The sequence below is a fragment of the Narcine bancroftii genome, chromosome 6, assembly GCF_036971445.1.
Source record: "Narcine bancroftii isolate sNarBan1 chromosome 6, sNarBan1.hap1, whole genome shotgun sequence".
In the NCBI taxonomy this organism is placed as follows: domain Eukaryota; kingdom Metazoa; phylum Chordata; class Chondrichthyes; order Torpediniformes; family Narcinidae; genus Narcine; species Narcine bancroftii.
In genome coordinates this window covers 146,607,013-146,633,689 of record NC_091474.1, presented here as the reverse complement: position 1 = coordinate 146,633,689, position 26,677 = coordinate 146,607,013, and the positions used below count along the sequence as shown (strand labels likewise).

Below are 26,677 nucleotides of genomic sequence, written 5' to 3'. Positions count from 1 at the left end.
GTCTTCTTTCAACTAAGTTTAGAAAAAAAACCTAATGGCTATTTAAATTAGTTTCTTCTGAGATATAAGAGATTTTATTTAAATTGTACACTTAATTTTTGTAAACTATTAATTGACCATTTCTTTCAAATGATAACAAATTTCCCAGGTCTAGAGGGCAAATTGGCTAAAACGTGGCAGTTGGGGGAAAAAAAAGATAATGAACAATACTGACAGATTGGAAATGGTCTGTTATCGGGCTCATTCAAAAAGTATAACCTTTTTTCTTGGCGTGTTCCAAAGTTGAGCTAGTTTTTTTTTTAATTTTTTTTTTTCACACTATAAACCACTATTCTAATTTTTTTTCTCATGCAGCAAGGTAATAAGAAAGTAAAGAGGGAGTTGGATAACTGAGCAAGAATGGATTATGGGGAAATAAGTTGGAGAATAGGATTGCACTGAAAATTAGCATAGACATGATGGGCTAGATGTTGTAAATATGATGCAATTGTTTGTAATACCTGTCATGGTACTGAAAAAATATAATTTCCATACATGTTTAAGTTGTGAGAAATAAAATCTTGTAATCTTTGTGTGAATGGCATTAGAAATCTGTTTTTAAAATGTACTGTAGTGTTGAAGCTGAAAAACTTGGATCATTTACTGCTTTCATTTTCAGAATTGGAAATTTTTACCAACTGAAATCTAAGAAGTATTAAAATGATTCTTAGGAAATTTGTTTTTAATTTTGGTAATATTAGAGAAATAATTTTTAGAATTAATGTCATACTTTATATTTTCTAATATGAATGATTTATTTATCTCTTAAAAGGCACTTACAAGCCAAGGATTCGATGTTATGATACCTACCAGTTGTCAATGAAGTTTGAACGCTGCTTAGATTCAGAAGGTTGGGGGAAAAAAAAATCACTTTCTTTTAACTTGTTAAAAGATTTAAAATATTTAAGTGTCCAGAGATGGTGGGATTTGTTTTGGGACAGCTTTGTCTAGTGGGCACAGAGTGGATGATTGATGCAGGAAAAGGATGAAAGCGGAATTATAGAGAAACGAAAGGTTATGGATACTTATTATGAGTATTTGAATAATGAAGTTTAGAAGTTAAAATTCCACAGATGAGCTTTACTTGCAAATTGACTAAGGGGATTCGGGAATAAAGAAAACTTACTAAATTTAAATGGAATAGTTCTTATTTTTAACCTGTATATTGAACTTGATTCCATGATTTTTGTGATATCTATACACTGCTCAGTGATGATAAGACTATACAGAATAGACATTGGGGAAACTCAAAATCATTGCAGAAGTCAATGACTTCTGATCCGAACTGGGGTAAGTTATGTGCAGGAGATAACAGATACTGAAGAGAGGAAACGTTGACCAAAAAAGACAGAAAACGTCTGAGAGTGGAGACCAACATTATCCTGATGATGCAGATGATATTTGTGGTGTTATTAGGAGGTGGTCAAGACTGAATGAGTGGTGAGGGGTAAGAAGAACAATGCAGGACTGTATGCAATACACAAATGTGCTGGAGTAACTCAGCAGGTCATGCAGCATCCGTATGGGGGAAAAAAACGGGCAACCACATTTTGGGTACGGGCCCTTTGTCAGGTAAAGGCAAGAACAAGAAGATGCATGACTAAAAAGGTGGGAGGGGAAGAATGGAGGGAAGAAAGGGGCAGTGGGAGGAGCACGGATGAATAGGTAACAGGATCCAGGTGGGAGGTTAGAAAAGTAAAAACATAAGAAAGTTGGGGGGTGGGAAGATAGCAGAACTGTATGATGCAGAATTTGGCAACAACTGGAAATCTAAAACTTAGAATGCTGTAGATAGTTTGCACTTATTGCAACAACTGTGGAATGAGGAAAAGGTAAATCAAAATCGCTTATTATTTACCCAATCTCAGAATTTTTTTTGCAATGAACCTTGATTTTTTTTAATTACTTGTCAGTTTTATTAGAATTTTACTTATTTTCTCTTACAGTTGTTACATTTAAGATTCTATCAGATGATTATTCAAAGGTAAGTAACTCCTGTCATTTACTATTTGAAAATTCCAAAGTTTACATTTTTATTTTGTTATGCTTTGAGACTTCTCCAAGCACTTCAAGTACATATCAAAGTTCTACTTCTGTTCTAATTTTAATGGTTGCTTTTCTGTTTTATCACAGCTAGTTTTTCTACATGGTGACCGCTACGTAGAGTTTCATTCACAACATGGGTACTATTACAAGACTCGTATCCCCAAGTTTGGTAGAGACTTCTCGTACCATTATCCATCATGTGATCTCTATTTTGTAGGAGCAAGGTGTGCAAATGTGTTTTTATTTTTAAATAATATTTCCTTCATGAATCAAAAAATTGATATGAAGCCTAGAGATGATATTTATAAAACATTTTGGAATGTTTAATAAAACTTATTTTGAACTATAGCCAAAAATGCTGAATATCCTTTGGTCAAGCAGCATTTGCAGGCTTCATGTGTTTCAGGTGTTTTTTTTTCCCCTATTGCTTTGAAGTTTTTTTTATAAATGGTTTTTTTTCAATGTTTTTATTAACTTTGGAAATTTTACATCCAAAAATACAAATGTTAAAAGTCAAGAAGATGCATTACACTTAAATCATATCATTTCATCCAAGGTTCCCCTCATTTTAATCAGATTATATTGTATTGATATTTTATAAATAGGGAAACTCTAAAGCAGTGGTTCTCATCCCTTTTCCACTCACATTACCACTTTAAGTAATCCTTATGCCATAGGTGCGCTGATTAGTAAGGGATTGCATAAGGTGGTATGTGGGTGAAAAGAAAAAGTTTGAAAACCATTGTTTTAATCATACCTAATTGACTCATTATGTGCATGGTTTCACAACTCCAAAGAAATGAGCCAATGACAATTTTCCTCAAGCAAAATATTTCAGTAACAATTAGGTCCAGAGCACTGATTCTCAACCTTCCCTTCCCACTCACATCGGTTTTTTTTAAATGTCACAGCTGTAATGATTAGAGTGTGACCTTTATAATTAGCATTCGTCTTTAGATTTGACAGGTTTCAGGACATCAAATTAACAACATGATGGAATTGCATCAAGTCACAAGTGCATTTTTGAATAACTCATTGAACTACATCTGGATGGACCGTAAAGCACCTGTGCAGGGAAATTGTTGCTAATGGCAATGAATCTTTCATTTGTATTTTCCATTAAATACTGTTGTGCTTTAACTTTTGTTATCTACAGCTCTGAAGTCTACAGATTAAACTTGGAGCAAGGACGGTTTTTAAATTCTCTACAAACGGAAGCTTTGTAAGTATTTTAATTGGGACATATGTTAAAGAGGGGGTGGGGGAGTCAAAAATAACTGGCTCAGCACAAGCACGAGAAAGTCCAGGTTAGTGGCTGGTGGATCATAAACAGAACTGCATGCAAGGGGGAAGTGATGTAAGCAGTTTATAACAGAATATAAGATGATTGTAGTCAATGCTGTTTTAAAAATGGGGTATGATGTGAGTTTTAAAATACATTCAAGATAAGATTGGAGTAATTAGCTAGAGATTTTGAATATGAAGAGATGCATGTTAAACCAAGAAGGGTCATGATATTAATACAGACATGTGTAGTGATAACTCGAGTCCTTAGTTTAAAATTATTTTTTTACCTTTGGGTCCATGGAGCTTGAATGTGTATGTTTATTTTGTCAGCCTACCACAGGGAGGAGCTATTGGCCCATTAAATAGGCTTCTCTGGCATTTTGTGTTTTTACTTCAAAAGAATTTTGTGATTCACTTCCATTAAATAGGCATAATTGCCCAACTCTGAAGAAAAAAAAAATGGAAACTGTAGTTTATATTGAGGCTGGAAAAAAAAGTGAGCATTGACTATAGAATTAAGTGATCACATTGTTTTAACTTTTTTATTTAGCTCGTGCATCACCAAGGCACAGAAATTTGGGCAGAACTCCCTTTTCAAAACTCTCCTAGGTTCTTAAGATTGGTGTGCAATTATCAAAATGGCAGGTTAATATTCTCCAAGAAGACTGGGATAATGATTAGAAGAGGAATATTTAAGCCATCTGTTTAATACACATTTATAAATGAGTGAGAAAAAATATGGGGTTGAGTTGGAAATGAAAAGAAAATGAATAAAAATTCAAACTTTATTCTGACTAATAATTTTAATAATTTTATGTTTGCAGCCAGAACAATGTTTGTGATATTAACCCTGTACACCACCTGTTTGCTACTGGGTCAACTGAGGTAATGCAAACCACTAATTGCAAAACATATTAATGAATAACAACCTTCATAATGTTATTTTTACCTTCTGAATAAATCACTTTTCTCTCAACTGTCAAAATGGTCGTTTATCTTTCTCTTGAACTACACAAATCCCTCATTTATTCTTGAAACTATGCTTGCCTGTTCCACATTCTCCAGCTAGAGGAGCAGTCTTTTAGCTTTTGTCCAGTAAATCTCTGTATCAATGCAATCATCTTTCATTCCTGCTTGAAATTCAAATGAATATAAATCAAACTTGTTGCTATTTTTTCTGGGACCAAGTTAATCACCAAGGAATTAATCTTGTGAATTTTGAGTACCTTGGGATTGGTTCCACTGTAGGAATAGTCTACTGCAGGTACACAAATCTAGATTGCACATGGTATGCAAGCTTGCTAAATAATGTAAAGTTGCAGCATCTTCTATATTTCAGTACTTTAACAATGTGTAATGCTGTCAATATAAACTTGAAGAACCAAGTCTGATGCTGACCTATATGGCAGCTGGCTGGTTTGGGTCTATCAGTTGAAAATGGCCTATTTATTGCTGCTTTCAATCCTTTTGACCAATCCTCAATCCATGTTAATATTTCTTCCACCTCATGAATCCTTGTTTAATGTAATAACTATGCAAATATGTAATATCTTCAATTTCTATTTTTATCCTCCCAAAAAATATCTTGTTGAGCAAGTTTTCCCCTTCATAAAATAATGTTGAACCTGCTGTGATTTTTGACCTGTTACTCAAGTGTCCTCCATAATGTTGGGACAAAGACACTTTTTTTCCCCCTTTTATTTGCCTCTGTAGCGCATCGGATGTCCCCCAAAGTTCCTCAACATGATTATCCAACTGCACGAAAACCAACAAGATCAGGTCAGATACAGCAATGAGCTCTCTGAACCCTTCTCCATTAACAATGGCGTGAAGCAAGGCTGCGTTCTGGCACCAACCCTCTTTTCAATCTTCTTCAGCATGATGCTGAACCAAGCCATGAAAGACCCCAACAATGAAGACGCTGTTTACATCCGGTACCGCACGGATGGCAGTCTCTTCAATCTGAGGCGCCTGCAAGCTCACACCAAGACACAAGAGAAACTTGTCCGTGAACTACTCTTTGCAGACGATGCCGCTTTAGTTGCCCATTCAGAGCCAGCTCTTCAGCGCTTGACGTCCTGCTTTGCGGAAACTGCCAAAATGTTTGGCCTGGAAGTCAGCCTGAAGAAAACTGAGGTCCTCCATCAGCCAGCTCCCCACCATGACTACCAGCCCCCCCACATCTCCATCGGGCACACAAAACGGTCAACCAGTTTACCTATCTTGGCTGCACCATTTCATCAGATGCAAGGATCGACAATGAGATAGACAACAGACTCGCCAAGGCAAATAGCGCCTTTGGAAGACTACACAAAAGAGTCTGGAAAAACAACCAACTGAAAAACCTCACAAAGATAAGCGTATACAGAGCCGTTGTCATACCCACACTCCTGTTCGGCTCCGAATCAAGGGTCCTCTACCGGCACCACCTACAGCTCCTAGAACGCTTCCACCAGCGTTGTCTCCGCTCCATCCTCAACATCCATTGGAGCGCTTTCATCCCTAACGTCGAAGTACTCGAGATGGCAGAGGTCGACAGCATCGACTCCACGCTGCTGAAGATCCAGCTGCGCTGGATGGGTCACGTCTCCAGAATGGAGGACCATCGCCTTCCCAAGATCGTGTTATATGGAGAGCTCTCCACTGGCCACCGTGACAGAGGTGCACCAAAGAAAAGGTACAAGGACTGCCTAAAGAAATCTCTTGGTGCCTGCCACATTGACCACCGCCAGTGGGCTGATAACGCCTCAAACCGTGCATCTTGGCGCCTCACAGTTTGGCGGGCAGCAACCTCCTTTGAAGAAGACCGCAGAGCCCACCTCACTGACAAAAGGCAAAGGAGGAAAAACCCAACACCCAACCCCAACCAACCAATTTTCCCCTGCAACCGCTGCAACCGTGTCTGCCTGTCCCGCATCGGATTTGTCAGCCACAAACGATCCTGAGGCTGACGTGGACTTTTTACCCCCTCCATAAATCTTCGTCCGCGAAGCCAAGCCAAAGAAAGACTCCAGGTATAAATTTGTAATTAAACCATTCACTTGTAATGAAAGTGCACATTGCAGATTTTATTCAAAATTATTTGTATAAATTTTGGTTTGACCATATAGAAATTGCCTTCATTTCAGGGCAACATAATGTTTGGGACATTTGCCTTCACAGGTGTTTGAGTACTCGGGTATGTTTAATTACTTCATTGGTATAGGTATGAGAGAACTAGACTTGCTTTTGATAGTCTTTGAAGTCTGTAGTTGCCAATGAAAGTCAAAGAAGCCATTATTAGTCTAAAAAATGAGAATAAAACAGTAAGAGACATCGCCCAAACCTTTAGATTACCAAAATCAACTATTTGAGAAGAAAAAGCATACTGTTAAGATCAGTAATCACAAAGGGTCTGATATTCCAAGGAAGACCTCCACTGCTTATAACAGAAGAATTCTTGTCAACAGGCAGAAAACTCCCCAAATTGCTTGTTCAAAAGATTGGAAATGCTCTTCAGGAGGCAGGTATGGATGCATCAGTAACTACTGTCTGAAGAAGACTTCATGGGAAAAAAAAAATGCAGAGGCTACACTGCAAGATGCATACCACTAGTGTGACAGATGATGTTGTATTTTGTATTCTATATAGATATGTTTTAAAGGAGATAAATTGTGGCAGGTTTTTTTAGTGCAGGTCACATACAAACACTTCAAAACCGATCTCATTTAAAATACTGGAGCTCTTCTCAAGCTAAGCAGGCTGGCTCTGAGTGCCTTTGCACAAGCTTTGGGGAGTGCCTATAGAAACTTCACAAATGGATTGTTGTTTTGAAAAGCAACCGATGAAAGAACTCAGAGGATTAGGTTTGAAGCTGCAGGCTGTCTGGGTGCAGTTTGCCTTTCTAAGAGGGTCATGTGGTTTTGCAAGCAGAGAGGGTCAGGTTTTTTTCTGAGAGAATTCAGCTTTAGCAGCAGCTGGGACTGGAACAGGACAGCTGGCAAGCTTGTGGTAAAACCCCATTTTGAAGATGGGTTGTGAGTTCTTAGTTCAGCCTGGTCAAATCCCTTGTGGTCCATACAAGAGGAGAGGACTGGCTGCCTAATATTTCTCTTGAAATAAGAGAAACAAAAATGAACTCTGTAGTGACCTGAAAGAAAGAGGCTATCATTTGGAAAACCCTGATGGGGCAGGTTTCTTCAGCAAGACACGGTCTTGGCTGATTAGAAGAAATCAGTTTGTGTCCAGCGAACAACAAATCTCTCCTTTCAAGACTTGCCTGCAACCAGTAAACTTGGAGGAATGAGATTGGACTGTGAATCAAAGAACTCTTCTAACTTGCGCACATTACATACACATGTGCTTAGAATTAGAAGGGGGTAAGTAAGTTAATAGTAATAAATTAGAGTTTGATTCTGTTTTCATGTGTAAAGATAATTAAAAGCAACTTTTGTTTAAGTAACCATTTGTCTTGATGAATTTCTGTTGCTGCTGGGTTTTAGGGTCCTCGGCTCGTAACACTAGTCACAGAAACAGGATGGCCAGATCAGTTTGCCAAGAAGAATTTAAGAATCTGCAAAATTCTGGGGAAAACGTCTTGTGGACAGATGAGAACAAGATTAATCTGTACCAGATTGATGACTAGAGCTAAGTGTGGAGGCATAAAGGAACTGCCCAAGATCCGAAGTTACCTCCTTTGCCATGGTTTGCACTCCTATCCTCGCATTGAAAAAATGGCAACTACCAGCTCCAAAGGTGACCTAAGGTTTAGAAGCAAGCCTTTCTCTCTTGTACCTGCACCAATGAGGCAATTAAACATACTCACAAAAATGCGTGAAGCCAAATAGCCCAATCATTTATGGTGCCCTGAAATGAGGGAACTATGCATAAAATATGCTGTAATTTCTATATGGTCAAACCAAAATGTATACAAATATCCTTGGAATAAAATCTTGAATGTGCACTTTAATTACATGTGAATTGCTTGATTACAAATTTAAAATTGGGGGCAAATAAAGGAAAAAAGTGTCTTTGTCCCAAATATTAGGAAGGGCACTGTATGTCCTTGGTGATTGATTCCATGATTTTTGTTGTTTCAAATGTTCTGTTTTTCCTACCTTTAAATGCCACTTCCAGAACCTGAATAACTTTGGAAGGTTATTCCACATATGTATACTATCTCTATTCACCTTTTTGAAATCTTGGATGGTTTAATGCATTCAGTGGGTTTATTTGGTTTTATTTCTTCCTTTCCTCCTTTCCTCCCCACCACTCCCACAACCAAAATTTCTGTGGTAGCATGAAGTATTCACTCTTGTTAGTTCCTTTATTACCTCAATTTATTCTTGGATTAAGTCCATCATTATAGGAATTTGTTTTTTAAATCTAGACTGCCTTATAAAAAATATTTGAAAATCTGAGATTATTATTGAAGCTAACTTGTTTCAACACCAGGATTTTGTTGCATTTGTTCCTTGGTAGTTTTTGCTTGATTGTATTCAGAACCCTCATCAGTGAACTCCTTGTCTGCAAGCTCCTTTCCAGCAAATCAAAATCTCAAAGTGGGGGTGCTTGGTGATGATTGCAAAGGGTTGACTTTCCTGGTAAGAAAGCAGTGGGTGTTCACCTTTAGAACATTTTAAATGGCATTCAGACTTGTATTGTAACTGGCAAGTAAAATTTGTGCCATTTTTAAGATGAATATTGCCCAGTGGGTGTAAAATGGTGAAAAAATGTTCTTAATTTGTAATTATGACATTATAACAAGACGGGTCACCTATTGGAGTATTGGAGATCAGTGTAATCTATAGCAGTAAATGAATGCAGCTTGGATGTTCAAATACAATGGAGAAGGGGAAAATTTTCTGAATATTGAAGTACTTGATATGGTGCAGAAGGTGACTAGGATTTAAACTGATAAGGGGTGTCTATAAGATGGCTTTGAAGTAGCCTCTGGATATGCAAAATCCAAACAATGTTTGGTTCTTGTAGCTGGTGAGGATGAGCAAATGTTGCTTTCTCGTGGCCAGGATTAATGGGGCTGGTGTGTAACTTGAAGTGGGAGCATACCTTGTTTTAGACATACAGCATGGCAATAAGCCTTTCTGGCCCATGAACCCATGCCCCCCCCCCCCCACACCAATTAGCCTACAATCCCCATATGTTTTTGAACGGTAAGAGAAAACCAGAGAACCACTCAGACATGGGAGGTGGGGGGGAGGGTGGTTGGTGGAAACAAACTCCTTACAGACAGCTTTAGATTTGAATGTGGGTTCCTGGTGCGAAAATAGCATTACCCTTACCCATTATTTCAAAGGTGTCCTATCCCTTAAGTTAGTATTGGTAATGAGACAGTCAAAGTAATTTGTTGATTGTCTTCTTCTTTGGCTTGGCTTCGTGGACGAAGATTTATGGAGGGGGTAAAATGTCCACATCAGCTGCAGGCTCGTTGGTGGCTGACAAGTCCGATGCGGGACAGGCAGACACGGTTGCAGCGGTTGCAGGGGAAAATTGGTTGGTTGGGGTTGGGTGTTGGGTTTTTCCTCCTTTGCCTTTTGTCAGTGAGGTGGGCTAGATTGCTGATAAACGTAGCAACACCAGGATAACCCTTTTGAAAGATTTGGAATTGTACTTGTTGAACGTATATATAAATTGAGAACAGTAGGCCTTACAATTTGCTCCATTCAATAAAATGTGGTTGATCTGATTATAGATAGCCAGCAAAAAAAGCTATAATGTCCTTTTTCCCACTTATCAAGAATTTATCTACTATGGCTTTAAAAATAAAAACATTTTGAAAAATTGAGACTGTTTCCATTGCTCATTGAGAGTTCCAAAGGCTCATGACCTTTTTAAAAAAAAAAAATTAAAAAATAAGAATTTTTTGCTTCATCTCTGTATAATGCTCTTTAGTGATCCTTAGCTGTTGAAGCTTATTGGATAGTGGATTAATTTTGTGGTTCATGGTTGCTTACAGCAGTTTTAAACTTCATAAAATCTTTCTATTGGATACAATAATTGAAAGTATTCTGTTAAGAGCATGTTGCAATCTTAAAAAAAAAATCAGTCTGAATGTTGAACTGCGATTAATTGGGTGAAAAGAATCGTGTGAATTATTTGGATGAAATATGAATTAAATACATTTTAAGCTCTTTTTAAATGTTATTTTTGCAATTTTAGGGTAAAGTCGAATGCTGGGATCCACGAACAAGAAATCGAGCAGGAATACTTGACTGTGCCCTGAGCACAGTAACAACTGAAACAGAGTAAGAAATACAATATCATACATCTTTTGGCAATACAAATGTTTTCAAGGTATTAGAATAGCACATAGGTGCTACTGCATTGAGCTTAAACAGGATGACAGCTCAGTGTAAGCTTTTCAGTTGATTAAATTACTGTGCAACATTGAATCAGTTATCTGAAATGCGAGAATTTGTGTAATTAAAGTGTAAAAGCAGATGGCAGAATACTTTCATGAGGGGGGGAGTTTTGAGAGAATTGAGAATTTAAAGTAATGTTGTCCTCATTTTCTCCCACAACATTGTTTTCTTGTTTCTCACTGCCAGTATTGTTGACCTGAACACAATGTGGCAGGTGGTGGGATCCCATTGGTCCTGTCTTTATGCAGCAGAATTGGAAATTAACCAATGTTAATTAAATTTATTGTTGCAATCTACTAATTCTTGACTGTTTTTTTTTCTTAAAGTTGCAGACCTAAGATAGAGGATGGAAAAAAACAAACTGCAGTAAGAACTTGACAGGTCAAATTCCATCAGTGCAGGAAAAAGGATAGCCATGTTTTGGGACAGATCTAGAGATAAGGGGCAATACAGGGTGGCTTGGTTAGCTTAGCAGTTAACGCAATGCTGTTACAGCGCCAGTGACCAGGGGTTGGAATCCTGCGCTGTCTGTAAGGAGTTTTAAACATTCTCCCCACATCTTTATGTTCCAGTTTCCTCTAAACCTTCAAAGCATACTGTGGGTGTGGGTCAATGGGGTATAAAGATCTCTGTCAAGGCCCCAGTAATTTCCTCTTTGGATACTGGGTCTGTTGACCTTCATGTTTATCGGAAGATCCCAACACTACCTCCTCCTTGATATCAGGATGCCCTAGAATATCAGCATGTCCTTCCTTGATCTTGTTACCCTCTGACCCTGATAAATCCTGATGTGAAGTACTCACATAGTATCTTGCCCACTTACTCTGACTCCAGGCATAAATTCCTTTCTTTGTCCATGAAGACTCCTTAACTAAACACTATTATGCTAGACCTCAGCAGGTCAAGGAGCATTGATGGGAGGAAAAGAGTGGTTCCTATTTTGAGCTAGAGCCCTTTATCGAGACTGGAAAATGTAGGAGAGAACAGGGTGTGAGAGGTGTGGCAGGGACCCTGTAAACCAGGTGAGGTAAAACCTTATAGACAGGGCAATAGATTGGCAGGTACCAGACAAAGGGATAGAGGCAAGAAAAACAGGTCAGGTGGAGGATGAGGAGCCATACTGGGTGGAGTCAGTGATTAGAAAACAAAAGTTGCCAGTGCTGGGATCTGATGAGAACAGGAAGAAGTCAGGGAAGATGGAGGGGAGAACAGAAGAATCATTGGGAAGCAAGTAGAAGAGAGTGGAATCAGGAGGGGAGGATGGGAATAGATAGGGGATGGGTGATAAAATGATGGGGTAGAGCTGAAGGGATACAGAAAAGACGATGGATGTGACCTAAAAGTCTAGTTCATACCCAGGCAAAATATGAGGTGGCCATCTACATTTTTAGTAGAGAGACCAAATGCAGATTATGTGAGCACTTCAACAAATACCTATGCTCCATTTGTGGGTCTAAACTTGAACTTCCAATCACTTTAATTACTCCCCCAACCATTCCTACAGTGACATGTCTGACCTTGTCCCCCAACCATTCCTGCTGTGACAAGTCTGACCTTGACCTTGTCCCCCAACCATTCCTGCAGTGACCTGTCTGACCTTGACTTTGTTTCCCCCAACCATTCCTGCAGTGACATGTCTGACCTTGACCTTGTCCCCCAACCATTCCTGCAGTGACATGTCTGACCTTGATCTTGTCAATGCAATAGCAAATATAAATTTGAGGAACAGCTCATCATATGCCTCAAACCTAACAGTATGGGTGTTGATTTTTCTCCTTTTGCATAGCCAACACCTCCCTCTAATCCCATCGTTTTCATCTCTTTACCTAGTCCTGTTCTATCTGTTATCCACCTCCACATCTTGTGTCATATACTCTTATCACTCTGTACCCTTCTCCCAGCTGCTTTCCTTTATATATGTAATTTCACCTATTCTAACTTAATGTTGATAAAGTGTTCAGACCTGAGATGTTGACTGACAATTTCTACTTGTGGATGTTATCTGACTTGTGAGTTCTTCAAGCAATTCTTTTTGTCTATAATATAAACCTAGGAGTGTGATTGTATTTTGTTTGAGTTATACCCAGATTGAAAGTATAGCAATGTTTTTCATACATGGCAAATAAAAAGTTGGCATTTTGTCCAAAAAATATAAATACTGTTCTGTTTCTTGTTAATATATTTTAATTATAGGATTCGTCAATTACCTTCTATTTCTGCTTTGAAGTTCAAAGGAGCATTACATATGATGGTTGGGACCACCACGGGTCAGGTGTGTATCACTATACAAAATGTTCTTTCAACTGAATTTGCTCATTAGGCACAATTTAAAAATAAAAGTCAAATGGGCCTACCCTGGTCATAGTGCCTCGTATGTCCTTTCATTTAGAAAGACTGAAGCACAAAAAGAGCAATGAACCTGCCATTGCATATCAGAGATGTGGAAGGAACCCAGATCACTACATGGTCATGTGAAAATGCCACACAAATGACATGAGATCAGAATCAAAGTTGAGATCCCTATAGCTGTGAGACAGCAGCACTAACTTTTAATTATTGATTCCATTGTCAATTTATTTGCTCTCCTCAATGAATTTCGTGATAATTCCAAAGTTATCTGACTTCATGTTCACACAAGTTTCCAATATGTGAGAAAGACTGCTACATTTGCAATGTTCGGACTAAACTGAGTTTGTGATTTATTTAAAAATCTATTTGGGCTGGACCAGAAGTTCAAAGAATTTCTGCATCAGGAATTGCCTTTGGATTGCATGAAGATTTTCATTTGAATCTGGTATTAATTTTCCACAGATACTTGCAGATTGACAAACTTACAGTAATTAAAATTTCCACTATGTTGACTGTTAAAATTAACCATATACATAATCTTTGTCTTTCCCTATCTTAATAATTTTAATCATAAAGGTGGAATATTATCATTTGTTGGCAAATTGATATATAATTAAGTAGTGTTTTTGCACAATTTTGTTGTAGCAAATATATTGGGAATTATAACCATGAACATTTTGGCCTGTTTCACATTGGAGCATACACTAAATATACAGCTATGCAAACAATACATTTAGCAATTATGTGGTGCATTTAACATGCATCTTGTATTGAAATTCATGCACTTCAGTCATGCAATCTTGCTGGATTATGTTGACCTTGGTATGTATTTGGCAAAATGGCATGTATTAATACATGTGAGAGTCATTTTAGAATGAGGCATACAACAGTAACAGACCCTTCTGCCCCTGACTCTTGCCCCATAAAATACACAAATTGACCTACAATCCCCATATGTTTTTGAAGGGTAGGAAGAAACCCATACAAACACTTTGGAAGGTTATTCCACATATGTATACTATCCCATACAAACACTTGTTGCAGATAGTGTGAATTCAAAAGCAGGTTGCTGGCGTTGTAGTAGTGTTGCATTTACTGTGCTGCCTCGATAGATTTAAAACATTGCAGATGTAATAAATGTTGGCTGGTGTGATGAGGCAGAAAACTAGAAGAATATGGATGAGGAGAATCAATGGGCTTAGTGCAGATGAGTACTTAATGGTTGGAGCATGACTGGGCCAAAGGGCTTGTCCCTGCTGATTGGCACTGACCACAAGGATATATATTAGCCATTAACCAAGAGCTCACTGGATGTAGTACTGATGGCTACAAAAGCAGATCAAAAACTAGGAATTTTTCAGTGAATTGAACAGTTTATGATATCACGGAGTTAAAATTAAGTACTCTATACTTACCTGAATGAATGCAATTCCAATAACACGAGTGCAGTACAATCCAGGACTAAACAAATCAGAATTTATTGTCATGAACAAGTCACAAAATTTGGTTTTATGGTCGAATTATAGTGCAAACATTCATATTATAAACCATCTTACAATAATATTTTTTTTTAAAAAATACTGCCTGAAAGGCATTGTCTTTGGTTCCTTGATTATTTAGGAATCTGATGGCAGTGGGGAAGAAGTTGTCCTTGTGCCACTGAGTGCTCATCTTTAGGCTCCTGTACCTTTTCCCAATGGTAGCAGTGTGAAGAGGGTGTGGCCTGGGTAGTGGGGGTCTTTGAGGATAGAAGCTTTTTTTTAAGACTGCCTCATGGAGATGTCCTTGATGGAGTGATATCACAGGCCAAGTTAACAACCCTCTGGAGTTTATTTTTGTCCTGAGAGTTGATGCCTCCATACCAGACAGTGATGCAACCAACCAGAATCCTCTCCACAATACACTTGTAGAAGTTTACAAGAGTCTTCGGTGGCATACCGAATCTCCTCACAAAGTATAGCTGCTGGTGAGGCTTCTTTGTAATTGCATCAACGAGGAGGCTCAAGGACCAATCCTCGGAGATGTTGATACCTAGGAATTTGAAATTCTTGACCCTCTCCACTATTGAGCCCTCGATGAGGACTGGGTCATGTTCCCCTGACTTCCTGCTGAAGTCCACAATCATCTCTTTGGTTTTGCTGACATTGAGTGCAAGGTTGTTGTCATTACACCAGTCAACGAGCTGATCCATCTCCCTTCTGTAGGCTTCCTCATTGCCATTTTTGATTCTGCCGACAATTATGGTGTAATCGGCATTGGAGTTGCGCCTGGCCACACAGACATGGGTGTATAATGAGTAAAGCACTGAGCTAAACACACATCCTTGGGGTGAGCTTTTGTTGATAATCGGTGATGTTGTTTCCAATTCTTACTGACTTGGTCTTTTGATTAGAAAGTCAAGGATCCCGTGTCAGAGGGGTGTAGCTTCTTATCAGCCCTGAGGGAATCATGGTATTAAAGACTGAGCTGTATTGACGAAAAGCATTTGTATGTACGTATGGGAACCTCTGCTGCAAAGAGAGGTTGAAAATGTCTGACTATTTTGGCTAGTTGGTTGGCACAGATTTTTCAGTACGCTGCCAGGTGTGCGGTCAGGGCCTGATGCAAGGAAGGGTTCACTCTCTTGAATGATTTTCTGACATTGTCCTCAGAGACCGATATCACAGGGCCCTCAGCCTTTGCAGGGATTCTAGTAGGCACTGTTGTGGTTCTTCTCAAAGCAGGCATAGATGTTCAGCTCATCAGGTAATGAAGCATCATTCAGAACCTCTACCACTCTTGCCATCACTGGCGTACTATTGCAGTGAGCACCATCTACAAAATGCCCTATAGTTACTTAAATATTCTCTGCCAAACCCATGACCTGCCACAAAGATGGCACAGGGGTACATGGGAACATGAACTTCTCAAAATTGCATGCCATTCTGATCATAAAATCTATAATTTTTCCCTCACGGATCTTCCTAGAACTTCCTCCCAACAGAATTATAGGAGTAGTTTAACCAGATGGTAAAACTAATTGCGGCTCAAGAATGTAAGTCGCCATCTTCTGGAGGGTGTGTAGGTAAAGGCCTTTCCAAAAATGCCTGCATTTTGAAAAAGGAATTGGCTGATCAAAAAGTGTGTGTCCAAACCAGGCCTTTAATTTCATGAAAGGGTAAAAACAAAATAAGAGAAGTGGATACAGAATGTTTGCAGTCATGGGATGAGGCTAACTGGAACCAGCAATGCAGGATGGTCATTTAGTCCAAAAGGGAAATCAGAGAAATTATTTTTAACCAAGGGATGGTGACATGGAATTCTACTGCAGATTGGTTTAGATTCATAGCTTAAATGCATTAAATTAGGAGACAAGACCAGCTTTGAAGGAGCCTCAAGCAAAATCTAAATGCCAGCAAGGATTGGTTATACTATATATTTCAATAAATCTATGTAATGATTAAACTCACAAGAATCCAGTATTCTAGACCTTTCATGTCACCAGCATTGTGAGGTCTCATTCCATAAATCTTGTGATTGCTGAACATTTACCTGTAATTAGAATGCTTCCCTTTCATAAACAAAATCTTAGTTTGCACGTTAGAGAATAATGCAGTTTATTGTTCACCAACTTCTACTAATCAAAGCCTATATTCCCTTTCTAATATTCACAAAAAGGTTTTGTTGTATGATCTTCGTTCAAGTCATCCACTGATTGTGAAGGACCATCTCTATGAGCTACCAATTAAATCAGTTGAATTCCACGAGCCGTTGGATTTGATCATTTCAGCAGATTCCAGAATTGTAAAAATGTGGAATCAGAATACGGTAGGTCATTAATATTTTGAATATTAAAAGGCGTTTTCAAGAAGTAAAGCAGTCCACTTTTGGACACCAGAAAATTTTAGCTGTGGCCTTTGTATTGATGCACGCCTATCTGTGAAGTCTTGAACCAGAAATTTAAGTACTTTTTTTTTACTTCCATTTTAAATTTTGACTAGAAGTATTGAATTTTCCTGTGTAGAAATTTCAAATCGCTTTGTCGCATCACTGGAGGAAGCTATCTGGTCATCTAGTCTATTTCACAACCATTTATCTTTACATACTGTTTTTTGATATGCAAGTTATTTTCTTTCGCATACTGTATTTGACAGCATATAGGTGTGGCATACTAAGACAGCAGCAATGGGAATCACCAAGACAATGGTTTTCGTAAAACAGTAATTTTTATTATAAATGCCCTAACACTTTTTACTTGACTCTCAAACTGCAATGGTTTGGGTTTTAACACACGCATACATTTGCGCAGAATGAGAGTTCAGTTAAGCTTGATTCTGAAGAGATGATTTTGAAGTTCACTCTCAGAAAACTTTTGTGTGGAAACTCAGTCTTTACTCCTATTCAAAAGCAATTATGGAGTAAGTGTGAGGCATCCGATCTCTTTAAATGGTTTGCTCAAAACCAATAATGAAGTATTTTGAAACATCAAGTCATCAGACCACTTTAAAGCTCATTTCTTTTGTAGAGTTGCTTTCAGAGCAATGTTTCTTCATACAAATGATTTTTCTGTCTCTTTCTTGGAGATTTTGGAATCTGTTTTTCACATGATGAAACTCCTCTTTTCCAACGAGACAGTGGCGGGGCTATTTTCTTTCATGATGATAACCATCTGAAAATGGGTATGTTTCAAATGACAGATCAAATATTCTTTCTTAATCAATAGTGATAATTTCCATGGACATGAGGCTGCCCTCTTTATCTTAAGGAGACAGTCAGAAGGGGTATTTGTCCTTCAAAAGCCACTTAATCTGTGTTATTAAAATGAATTTTACCAATGTCCTAGTTGCATGTTCTCTCCAAGTTTGACCTATAAATACACAAACTATTTTTTTCCTAAAATTACACGCTAAAAATGGCTGGGGAGGGGGTCCTTTATACTGTCAAATATGGTACCTATCTGATTCTCATTTTGAAACCCCTGACTCACTTTTTTTTTGCCGTAGTTGTTGCAGGTCAAGTTATTTTTCATCTTGCCTTCCACCTGAATCTTTAGCCCATCACTTGAAATTTCTCACCACTGGTCTTACACAATCCATGATTAGGAATATCTCTCTCTTCACTCAGTTGAAGCTTATCATGACCCTGTATGCGTCTCTAATTTTCTGCTGGCATTGCTTCAAAAAGAATAACACAGCCTCTTCAGTCATGTACTTGACTTCATATCTAAACCCTCATAAATTTTCACATCCTTCCCAAGTTGTGCTAACCAGACATAAAGCAGTAATTCAGTTGTAATTAGTGCTTTATAAAGGTTCATGTAACTCCAGTACTTTTTAAACTCTTGTTCCTAAATCTCATGCTTTGTCAAATTTATTATCATCCGATTATATTTGTACAACCTGACAAAGCAGTGTTCTCACATACATAACATACAACAGACAAATTTTATATGTGCAGTACATATATAAAAATAAATATTGTTAAACAAATTGTAGTCTCAAAGGATTTGTATGAGCACTTCATCAGTCGTTCAGCAGTCTCGCTGCCAATGGGAAGAAGCTGTTGGTTTGTATTTTAGCATGGTGGTTCTGGCTCTGATATTCCTGATGGGAGATGCTGTGTGCGGGGTGGTAAGGGTCCTTATTGATTTTGTGAGGTCTCTTCAAACAATGATTCCAGTAGATCATGTTGATTTGAAAGGGAGAGTTGTTGGGAAAGACCCCAGTGTCACTCTTGTGGTCCTGTGGATTGACCTCCAATCCAATGTTCTGCAGCAACTGTACCACCCAGTAATGCAGCTAGCCAGCATGCTGTCAATAGAGTTCCTGTAGAAAGTTGACAGGGTGGTGGTCGATAACCTTGCCCACCTCAGTGTTCTCAGGTAGTGCTGTTCCTGTTGTGTCTTCCTGGCAAATGAGGAGATGTTGTGAGTTCTTAAATGGTGCTGTCTCCACGGGTAAGTTATTAAGTGAAGGGTGGTCATTCTTCGTCCTCCTGAAGTCCTTTGTTTTGTCCATGTTGAGACTCTGGTTGTTGTTCTCACACTATTTCACAAGATTTGATGATCCTACATATCATGCCACTTTCAATGCCATGTTTCACTTTACTGCATTGGACATGATCTATCCTTTATGTTACCCTACCTATATCTTTTGCAGTCCTTTGTCTTCACTGGTGCCATGATTCCAGGTTTAGTATTTTGTGGAGATACAATTTTTTTTTTGTGCATCATTGGTCCCGTGTTTCATGCTTTGCCAGGAACAAATTCACGAATGGAACCTCTATGCAAAAGGGGTCATTAAAATATTTGAAGAGATCCATTGCCCAGTTGCATTGCTTAAGTGAAAACTGGCTGGTAGAATGAGTGTAGAAAGACTATGGTGATGGGATCTTTTCTTTTCCAGGGAAAAATATTCACCTCAATTGAATTGAAGCATGAAATCAATGACTTTTGCCTTTATCCTAACTCTGGTAAGTACAAATTAACCTATACAACAAATCAGTTATATGTATGTTTTATGATTCAATTTATTAATTCACCGTACCTTAGAAAGGCACAAATTTCGAAGTCTTTTGTAATGGGCCCAGAAGCTTCAGAGTTACAACTAATCAGGAATATATTGTCATGTCAATTGACCATATAATTTCAGTATTTCATGTTTCATACTTTTAAGAAGCAATTGCATATTTTTGTGAAATAAGATGGTGAGCACATAGCAGTTGGTGCAATGCCGTTTCAGCGCCAGTGGTCAGAACCAGGGTTTGAATCGGGCACTGTCTGCAATGAGTTTGTACGTTCTCCCCATGTCTGTGTGGTTTCCTCCGGGTGCTCCATTTTCCTCCCACTCTTCAAAAACATACCAGGGTTGTAGGTCAATTGAGTATAATTGGGCAGCATGGTCTTGTAGGCCGATAGAGCCTGTTACTATGCTTTGTCTAAATTTAATGATTTTTGTCTTCATTTATTTTCGATGTTTATGATTTTTACCCATGCAGGAAGACTTGTGGCAGAATAATAATGAAGTTGCTGACATAGACTTGTATAATGTATTTGTGCACCAAAATTTCTATTTGCTGAAGCTGAACTGATGCTGTTTTTTAAAAAAAAATTTAAAAACTCCAAATCAACTTAAAATAACGATGATGGTACAGATATTCACCGTGTAGCGTCCACGATATGTTCTGTGAAATTGGACATGATCTGATGTGGACGTTGTGAGAACAACGTGGGGAATGAGACAGGGCTCTGGGCAGAGTTGGGCAGTGGGATCTGTTTGGGTATACAGTATACAACTTCCTATAGCTAGCGTTTTTTTAAAATAAATTTAAATTGCTGCGGACTTGCTCACAGTAACAGAATAAATATGGGAGGATGGGCGTATATGTGGTCGGACATCACCTGAACGGATGTTAAATGGCGCATCCCTGTATACGTTGTGGAATTTTTAAAAAAAAATAAATTTAAATGATCAATAATAATCACCAATATCTTAGTTCAAAAAACCTGGTAACTTGGCAATCGTGCAGACAGTCCTTTTGCGCTTTTGGAGCGGTCCCTGATTAGTATAAGGAGAAGATTCAAGAGCCTGGTTGCTATTGGAAATAACTGTTTTTCAACACAGAGATGCTGTTCTTCAGGCTTCTGTATCTTCTCTCTGAAGATAGCAGTAAGAAGACGTTGTGACAAGGGTGATGGAAGTCCTTTATGATGCTTGGGGCAGCGCATTGAATAGATGCATTCAATGGGTGGGAGGTCGGATGGACCAGACTTTGTTACCTTCTACAACCTTCTGCATTCCTGGGAAGTTGAATTTCCAACCCAGGCTGTGATACAACCTATCAGTATTCTTTTAACAATGTACCTGCAGAAGTTTGTTCACGTCTTTGACAATATGCCATATCTCTTCAGACTTCTTACAAAGAAGAGGTATTGGAGTGCCGACTCCTTCTTCTTGAATACCTCCGTAAGCTCTACAAATGCCATACAAATCTTTAACCTGTTAATGATGTCCAAACCATCTTGTTCGAATGCATTCAAATGTTCATTGAAATGTAGCCAAGAAGCATTCCAAAGGAGAAATATCTTTTCCTTTTATAAATATTGGAAACCTAAGATAACATTTATGTTTTATTATCCAAAAAATCCCTCTCAGCATTCTTCAAATTACAAATAATTTTCCTTTGTTATGAGCCCAGAGGATCCCAAAACCCAACAGCAATAGAAATTCACCAAGACAAATGGTTACTTAAACAAAAGTTGCTTTTAATTATCTTTAAACATCAAAATAGGATCAAATTGTTACTTATTTCTATTAACTTAATCTAATTAACCCCCTTCTAATTCTAAGCTCACGTGTATGTAAGTTCAGAAAAGTTATTTGATTCACAGTCCAATATCACTTCTCATTCCTCCAAGTTCACTGGTTGGAGGCAAGTCTTATACTGTGCACAGAATTTAACATTTATGAATTTCAACAGGCTTTGGTGCTTGAAAAGTAAATGGTTTCCGCTCAGGAAGGTTCATGTCAGTTTTCAGAGAGAGATTTGTTGCTTGTTGGACACCCACAACTGATTCCTTTTTAATCAGCATCCTTCAGCATTGTCATGCTTTTTTTTTAAATTTTTTATTTTTCACACCATAAATCACATTAGCCATGATATACACTTTTTCTTTTTCACACATATACAGTGACTTTTTCTCCCCCACCCCTCCCTCCTCCCAAGCCACCCCCCCACCCACCCCTCTCATCCATTTTATGTATACAATCTAGGTTGCATTAAACCAGTCAGACAATGTTGTCATTCAACAAAAATACACCAGAAATTCTACTAAGTCCATTCTTTTCTTTCCTTCTCCTTCCATCAACTTAGGTAATGTTTGTCCCCGGTAGGTTTTCACTATTGTATTTAATGTAAGGCTCCCATACTTGTTCGAATATTTCAATATTATTTCTTAAACTATATGCTATTTTTTCTAATGGAATACATTTATTCATTTCTATATACCATTGTTGTATTTTCAAATTTGCTGAAGAAACTTTCCTCATCAGGGTTTCTTTCTTTCAGGTCATCACAAGAGTTCCTTTTTGTTTCCTTTATTTGAAGTGAAACATTATGCAGCCACCCCCCGCCTCGGGTCCCCCCGCCTCGGGTCCCCCCGCCTCGGGTCCCCCCGCCTCGGGTCCCCCCGCCTCGGGTCCCCCCGCCTCGGGTCCCCCCGCCTCGGGTCCCCCCGCCTCGGGTCCCCCCGCCTCGGGTCCCCCCGCCTCGGGTCCCCCCGCCTCGGGTCCCCCCGCCTCGGGTCCCCCCGCCTCGGGTCCCCCCGCCTCGGGTCCCCCCGCCTCGGGTCCCCCCGCCTCGGGTCCCCCCGCCTCGGGTCCCCCCGCCTCGGGTCCCCCCGCCTCGGGTCCCCCCGCCTCGGGTCCCCCCGCCTCGGGTCCCCCCGCCTCGGGTCCCCCCGCCTCGGGTCCCCCCGCCTCGGGTCCCCCCGCCTCGGGTCCCCCCGCCTCGGGTCCCCCCGCCTCGGGTCCCCCCGCCTCGGGTCCCCCCGCCTCGGGTCCCCCCGCCTCGGGTCCCCCCGCCTCGGGTCCCCCCGCCTCGGGTCCCCCCGCCTCGGGTCCCCCCGCCTCGGGTCCCCCCGCCTCGGGTCCCCCCGCCTCGGGTCCCCCCGCCTCGGGTCCCCCCGCCTCGGGTCCCCCCGCCTCGGGTCCCCCCGCCTCGGGTCCCCCCGCCGCGGGTCCCCCCGCCTCGGGTCCCCCCGCCTCGGGTCCCCCCGCCGCGGGTCCCCCCGCCGCGGGTCCCCCCGCCGCGGGGGTCCCCCCGCCGCGGGTCTCCCCCCGCCGCGGGTCTCCCCCCGCCGCGGGTCCCCCCCCGCCGCGGGTCCCCCCCCGCCTCATCCATTACTCCACAGCATGTCCAATTTGCGCCTAATTGTGAAGTCCTTTTGCAAAGGTATGTGGAGCCTGAACTGTCTGGCTTGAGCAGAACTCTAGCATTTTAAATGAGATCTGCTTTGAAATGTGTGAATGTGACCTACATAAAAAAAAAACTGCCACAATTTATCTCCTTTTAAAACCTATCTATGTGCAATATAAAATATAACATTATCCGTCACACCTTCCGTGACTTTCCGATAGTTTCAGAAATATTTCTGAAATATACTTTAGAATGTATCTTTTTAAATCTATTGATGTACCCTCCATGTAGCAGTTAGCACAACGCTGTTGCAGTGCCAGTGACCAGGGTTCGAATCCAATGTTGTAAGGAGTTTGTACGTTCTCCCTCTGTCTTCATGGGTTTCCTCCGAGTGCTCCAATTTTCCTCAAACTGGGACATTGCTTTGTTGAGCACCTCGGCTCTGTCTTCCACAATAGCATGGATCTCTCAGTGGCCGCCCATTTCAATTCTCTCTCATTCCCTTGCTTACATGTTTGTCCATGCTCTCGTGCACGGCCAGTCTGAGACTACTGGTAAATTGGAGGAACAACATCTCATCTTCCAACTGGGCATCCTCCAACCGGATGGCATTAATAACAACTTCTTTGCCTTTCGCTAAACCCCTTCACCTTTCCCTATCTCTATCTCTCCATTCCATCTCCTTTCGCACAAACATAAGCACTTTTATCATATTCCAATAACACCTTCTGTTGATCTGGGTTCCTGACCCATTGTTTGAATTTTGATACTTTCTGTAATTTCTTCCTTCTGGCTTATTTCTTGAAGGACTCGGGTCCGAAACATCAACCATGCATCTTTGTCTCCTATAGATGCTGAAAAGACTGGCTGAGTTCCTCCAGCATCTCGGTTTGATTTTACAGCATCTGCAGGCTTTCATGTTTCTCTCTGGTTCAAGATTCAAGATCCAATTTATTGTCATTGTAATAAAACAGTGTCTTAAGGCAGACAGATTCTCCATCAGCAGAAATTGCCTGAAGTGCCTCTTACAGTCAGAGAGAGAAGCAAAAGCGTCGTGACCCCCACCCCCGCCTGAGTCACTGAGTGTCCGTGATTTGCCTCCAGTACTTTCGCAGCCACACAGAGTCCAGTCAAAACCAACCCAAGCTCCAGATCTGAACCTCTACCATGGTCAGAAACCCTTCAGCATCCCCTTTGCATTAGACTTTTATACCTGGTACCCCTTCAGCCAGTTTCAAGACATTCTACAGCCCAGTGCGAGTCTCCCGACAGCAGTCTCTAGCATTCCACAGCTTCTGTGGATTCCTCACCTCGAGTCGCCAGCATGCATGGGTCTTACACGCCCCCCCCCTCCCCCTTCACTGGTCCACCGCCGCAGTTACCATCCTGTCGGTCGTCTGCTCTGCTTCTCTTTCTCAGATGGGGGATGGTCTCCACATTTTCTAGTGCCCTGCACCAGTCCTCCACTCCACACCACTCCATTGGAGTCTGCAACCCCTTATGGCTACTGCCGATTATAGGAGCTGCTATCTTTCCTCCCACACTTCAAAATGTACCACATTGTAGATCATTTGGGTGTAATTGGGCATGATGAGCAGGAGGGCTGGAAGGTCCTGTTACTGTGTTGTATAAATTTAAAATTTTTAAAAAAAGGAATGTGATATTTGCAGAGAGGAAATGATGAAACAATGTATTTTGAAATTATGCCCATAAACTCAGTTGGAACACCATCTAAAGTAAATTACCTGCATACACTTTTAAATCAAATAAATGCTATGTGTCAATTCTTTTGTTTTTATCTCTAATGTTTCTCCTATTGCTACATATTAAAAGAATTTAAGAATTGTAGATAAATTGTAGATGGGGAAAGTAAAATGCTGGATAACATAACAATTACAGCACGGAAACAGGCCATTAGGCCCTTCTAGTCCGCACCGAACCAAACACCCCTTTCTAGTCCCACCTCCCTGCACAATGCCCATAACCCTCCATCTTCTTCTCATCCATATACCTGTCCAACCTTTTCTTAAATGTCCAACCTTTTCTTAAAATTCTTAATTCTTTAACCTCACTTGAATGAATGTTTGATGTTGGCACTTTTATATCAACTGTATACTTTGGTATGTCAAAACTCCCCACCACCACCTTTCAGTCTAATTTTAAAGGTTTTATGGTATATACAGTGTATAATTCAACCCCCATTTTCTGGCTGCCTGAGGTGCCCTATTGATGGGCACGGGCTGATCTGCTGGAAGTGATTGGTATCATGGAGGGTCCATTGACACAACGCAGCATGCAATGAAAATATGAAGTGAGCTTTAAGTTGAAAGTGATAGAAATGGCCAAGAAAACCAACAACTGAGATGCTGCAATAAAATGTGATGTATATAAATTGGTAAGAGACTGGAGGAAGAAAGAAGAGACTTTAAGAAAAATACCAAAAAGGCAATGTTCTTTGAGAAAAGGAATCACTTATTGGCCAGAGTTGGAAAATCATGTTGCAGAATGGGTACGTGAACAGAGGCAAGGTTGCTACGTAGTCACCCAAAATAAAATAAGAGCCATTTGCACTGCAGTGGGCCAAGTTGCACCCAGATCTCAGTGATGGTTTTGAGGCTACAGTAGGCTGGTGCAATCATTTCATGAATAAGAAAAAATCTGGTATTACACTAAAAAAAATACAGAAACTACCAAAAGATCTTGATCATAAAGTTGTAAAAATTTTCATCAGATTATTATGCGGAATCGGCAGAAACACTAATTTGCATTGGCAAATATCGGAAACATGGACGAAACTCCCATAAATTTCGACATAGGCAATAGAACAGGGGAATGGAAAGGACCAGGCTTACTTTGGTATTATTGTGCGTGGGCAACGGCCCAGAGTTAAGACCTATGGTAATCTTCAAACACAAAATTAAACTGAAAATGAAGTTCCCTGCAGGTATTTTTGTGCATTTTCATGAAAAAGGATGGATGGATGAATGAAAATGGTGTAACACTGGATAGAGAATGTGTGGAACAGGTGGTTTATGCAAAGAACAGAAATTGCTGGTCATAGCCACTTAACTGAGAATGCTAAAAGTAGATTAGCAGTATATAATGCTTAAATGGCAGTTATCCTGGGATAGTTTGATGTTTATATTGCTTCAACAAGCCATTCAAAGACGGGAGTCACGTGATGGAGTAGTGGCCGGACGGTGAACTCCAGCCCTCTCCAGAAAAGTCGGGAAAAACAAGAGAAAATACAAAGGCACAGAAATACAAGTTAAAGAAAAGTGAGTATAAAGGTGGAAAGAAGATGGAGACAAAAGGAGAAAAATCAAAATCAACGGAAAGAAGAGAGGAAGAGAAGACAACGGAGGAAAAAGGTGAAGGCCTTACCTGTCCGAAGAGGCCCGCTGTGGAGAGAAGACCCCACTACCTCAGGTCGGTAGAAAGAGAACTACAACAATGGCTCACAGAGCCGAGTAAAAGTGCGCAACCGCGCATGCGCGACTCCTCGCGCATGCGCGATGCGCATACAAAAAAACACACCGACGGGAGGGGGGACCAGCTGGGGAGTCGATCTCCACAGCCGGCAACGACAGCTGCAGAACACCTGCAGCAAGAAGAGACCACAGAAGACAATAGAAACAAGAAAGAAGAGGAGGAAAGGGCAGCAAAGAAACAACAGATGGTCAACCTAGAGGAAGAAGAAG

At 40.2% G+C, this 26,677-nt stretch overlaps 1 protein-coding gene across 1 annotated transcript in view; it reads left to right on the top strand.

The window, feature by feature from the left end:
• The window catches only part of nol10 (nucleolar protein 10), a 102,509-nt gene that overhangs the window by 23,268 nt on the left and 52,564 nt on the right, over positions 1-26,677 (top strand). The window contains exons 4-12 of the mRNA XM_069886294.1: positions 812-889; positions 1,986-2,023; positions 2,173-2,309; positions 3,242-3,307; positions 4,197-4,257; positions 10,531-10,616; positions 12,927-13,005; positions 16,740-16,889; positions 19,466-19,532. Coding sequence (XP_069742395.1) covers positions 812-889; positions 1,986-2,023; positions 2,173-2,309; positions 3,242-3,307; positions 4,197-4,257; positions 10,531-10,616; positions 12,927-13,005; positions 16,740-16,889; positions 19,466-19,532 — 762 coding nt within the window. The remainder of the gene's footprint in view (positions 1-811; positions 890-1,985; positions 2,024-2,172; positions 2,310-3,241; positions 3,308-4,196; positions 4,258-10,530; positions 10,617-12,926; positions 13,006-16,739; positions 16,890-19,465; positions 19,533-26,677) is intronic.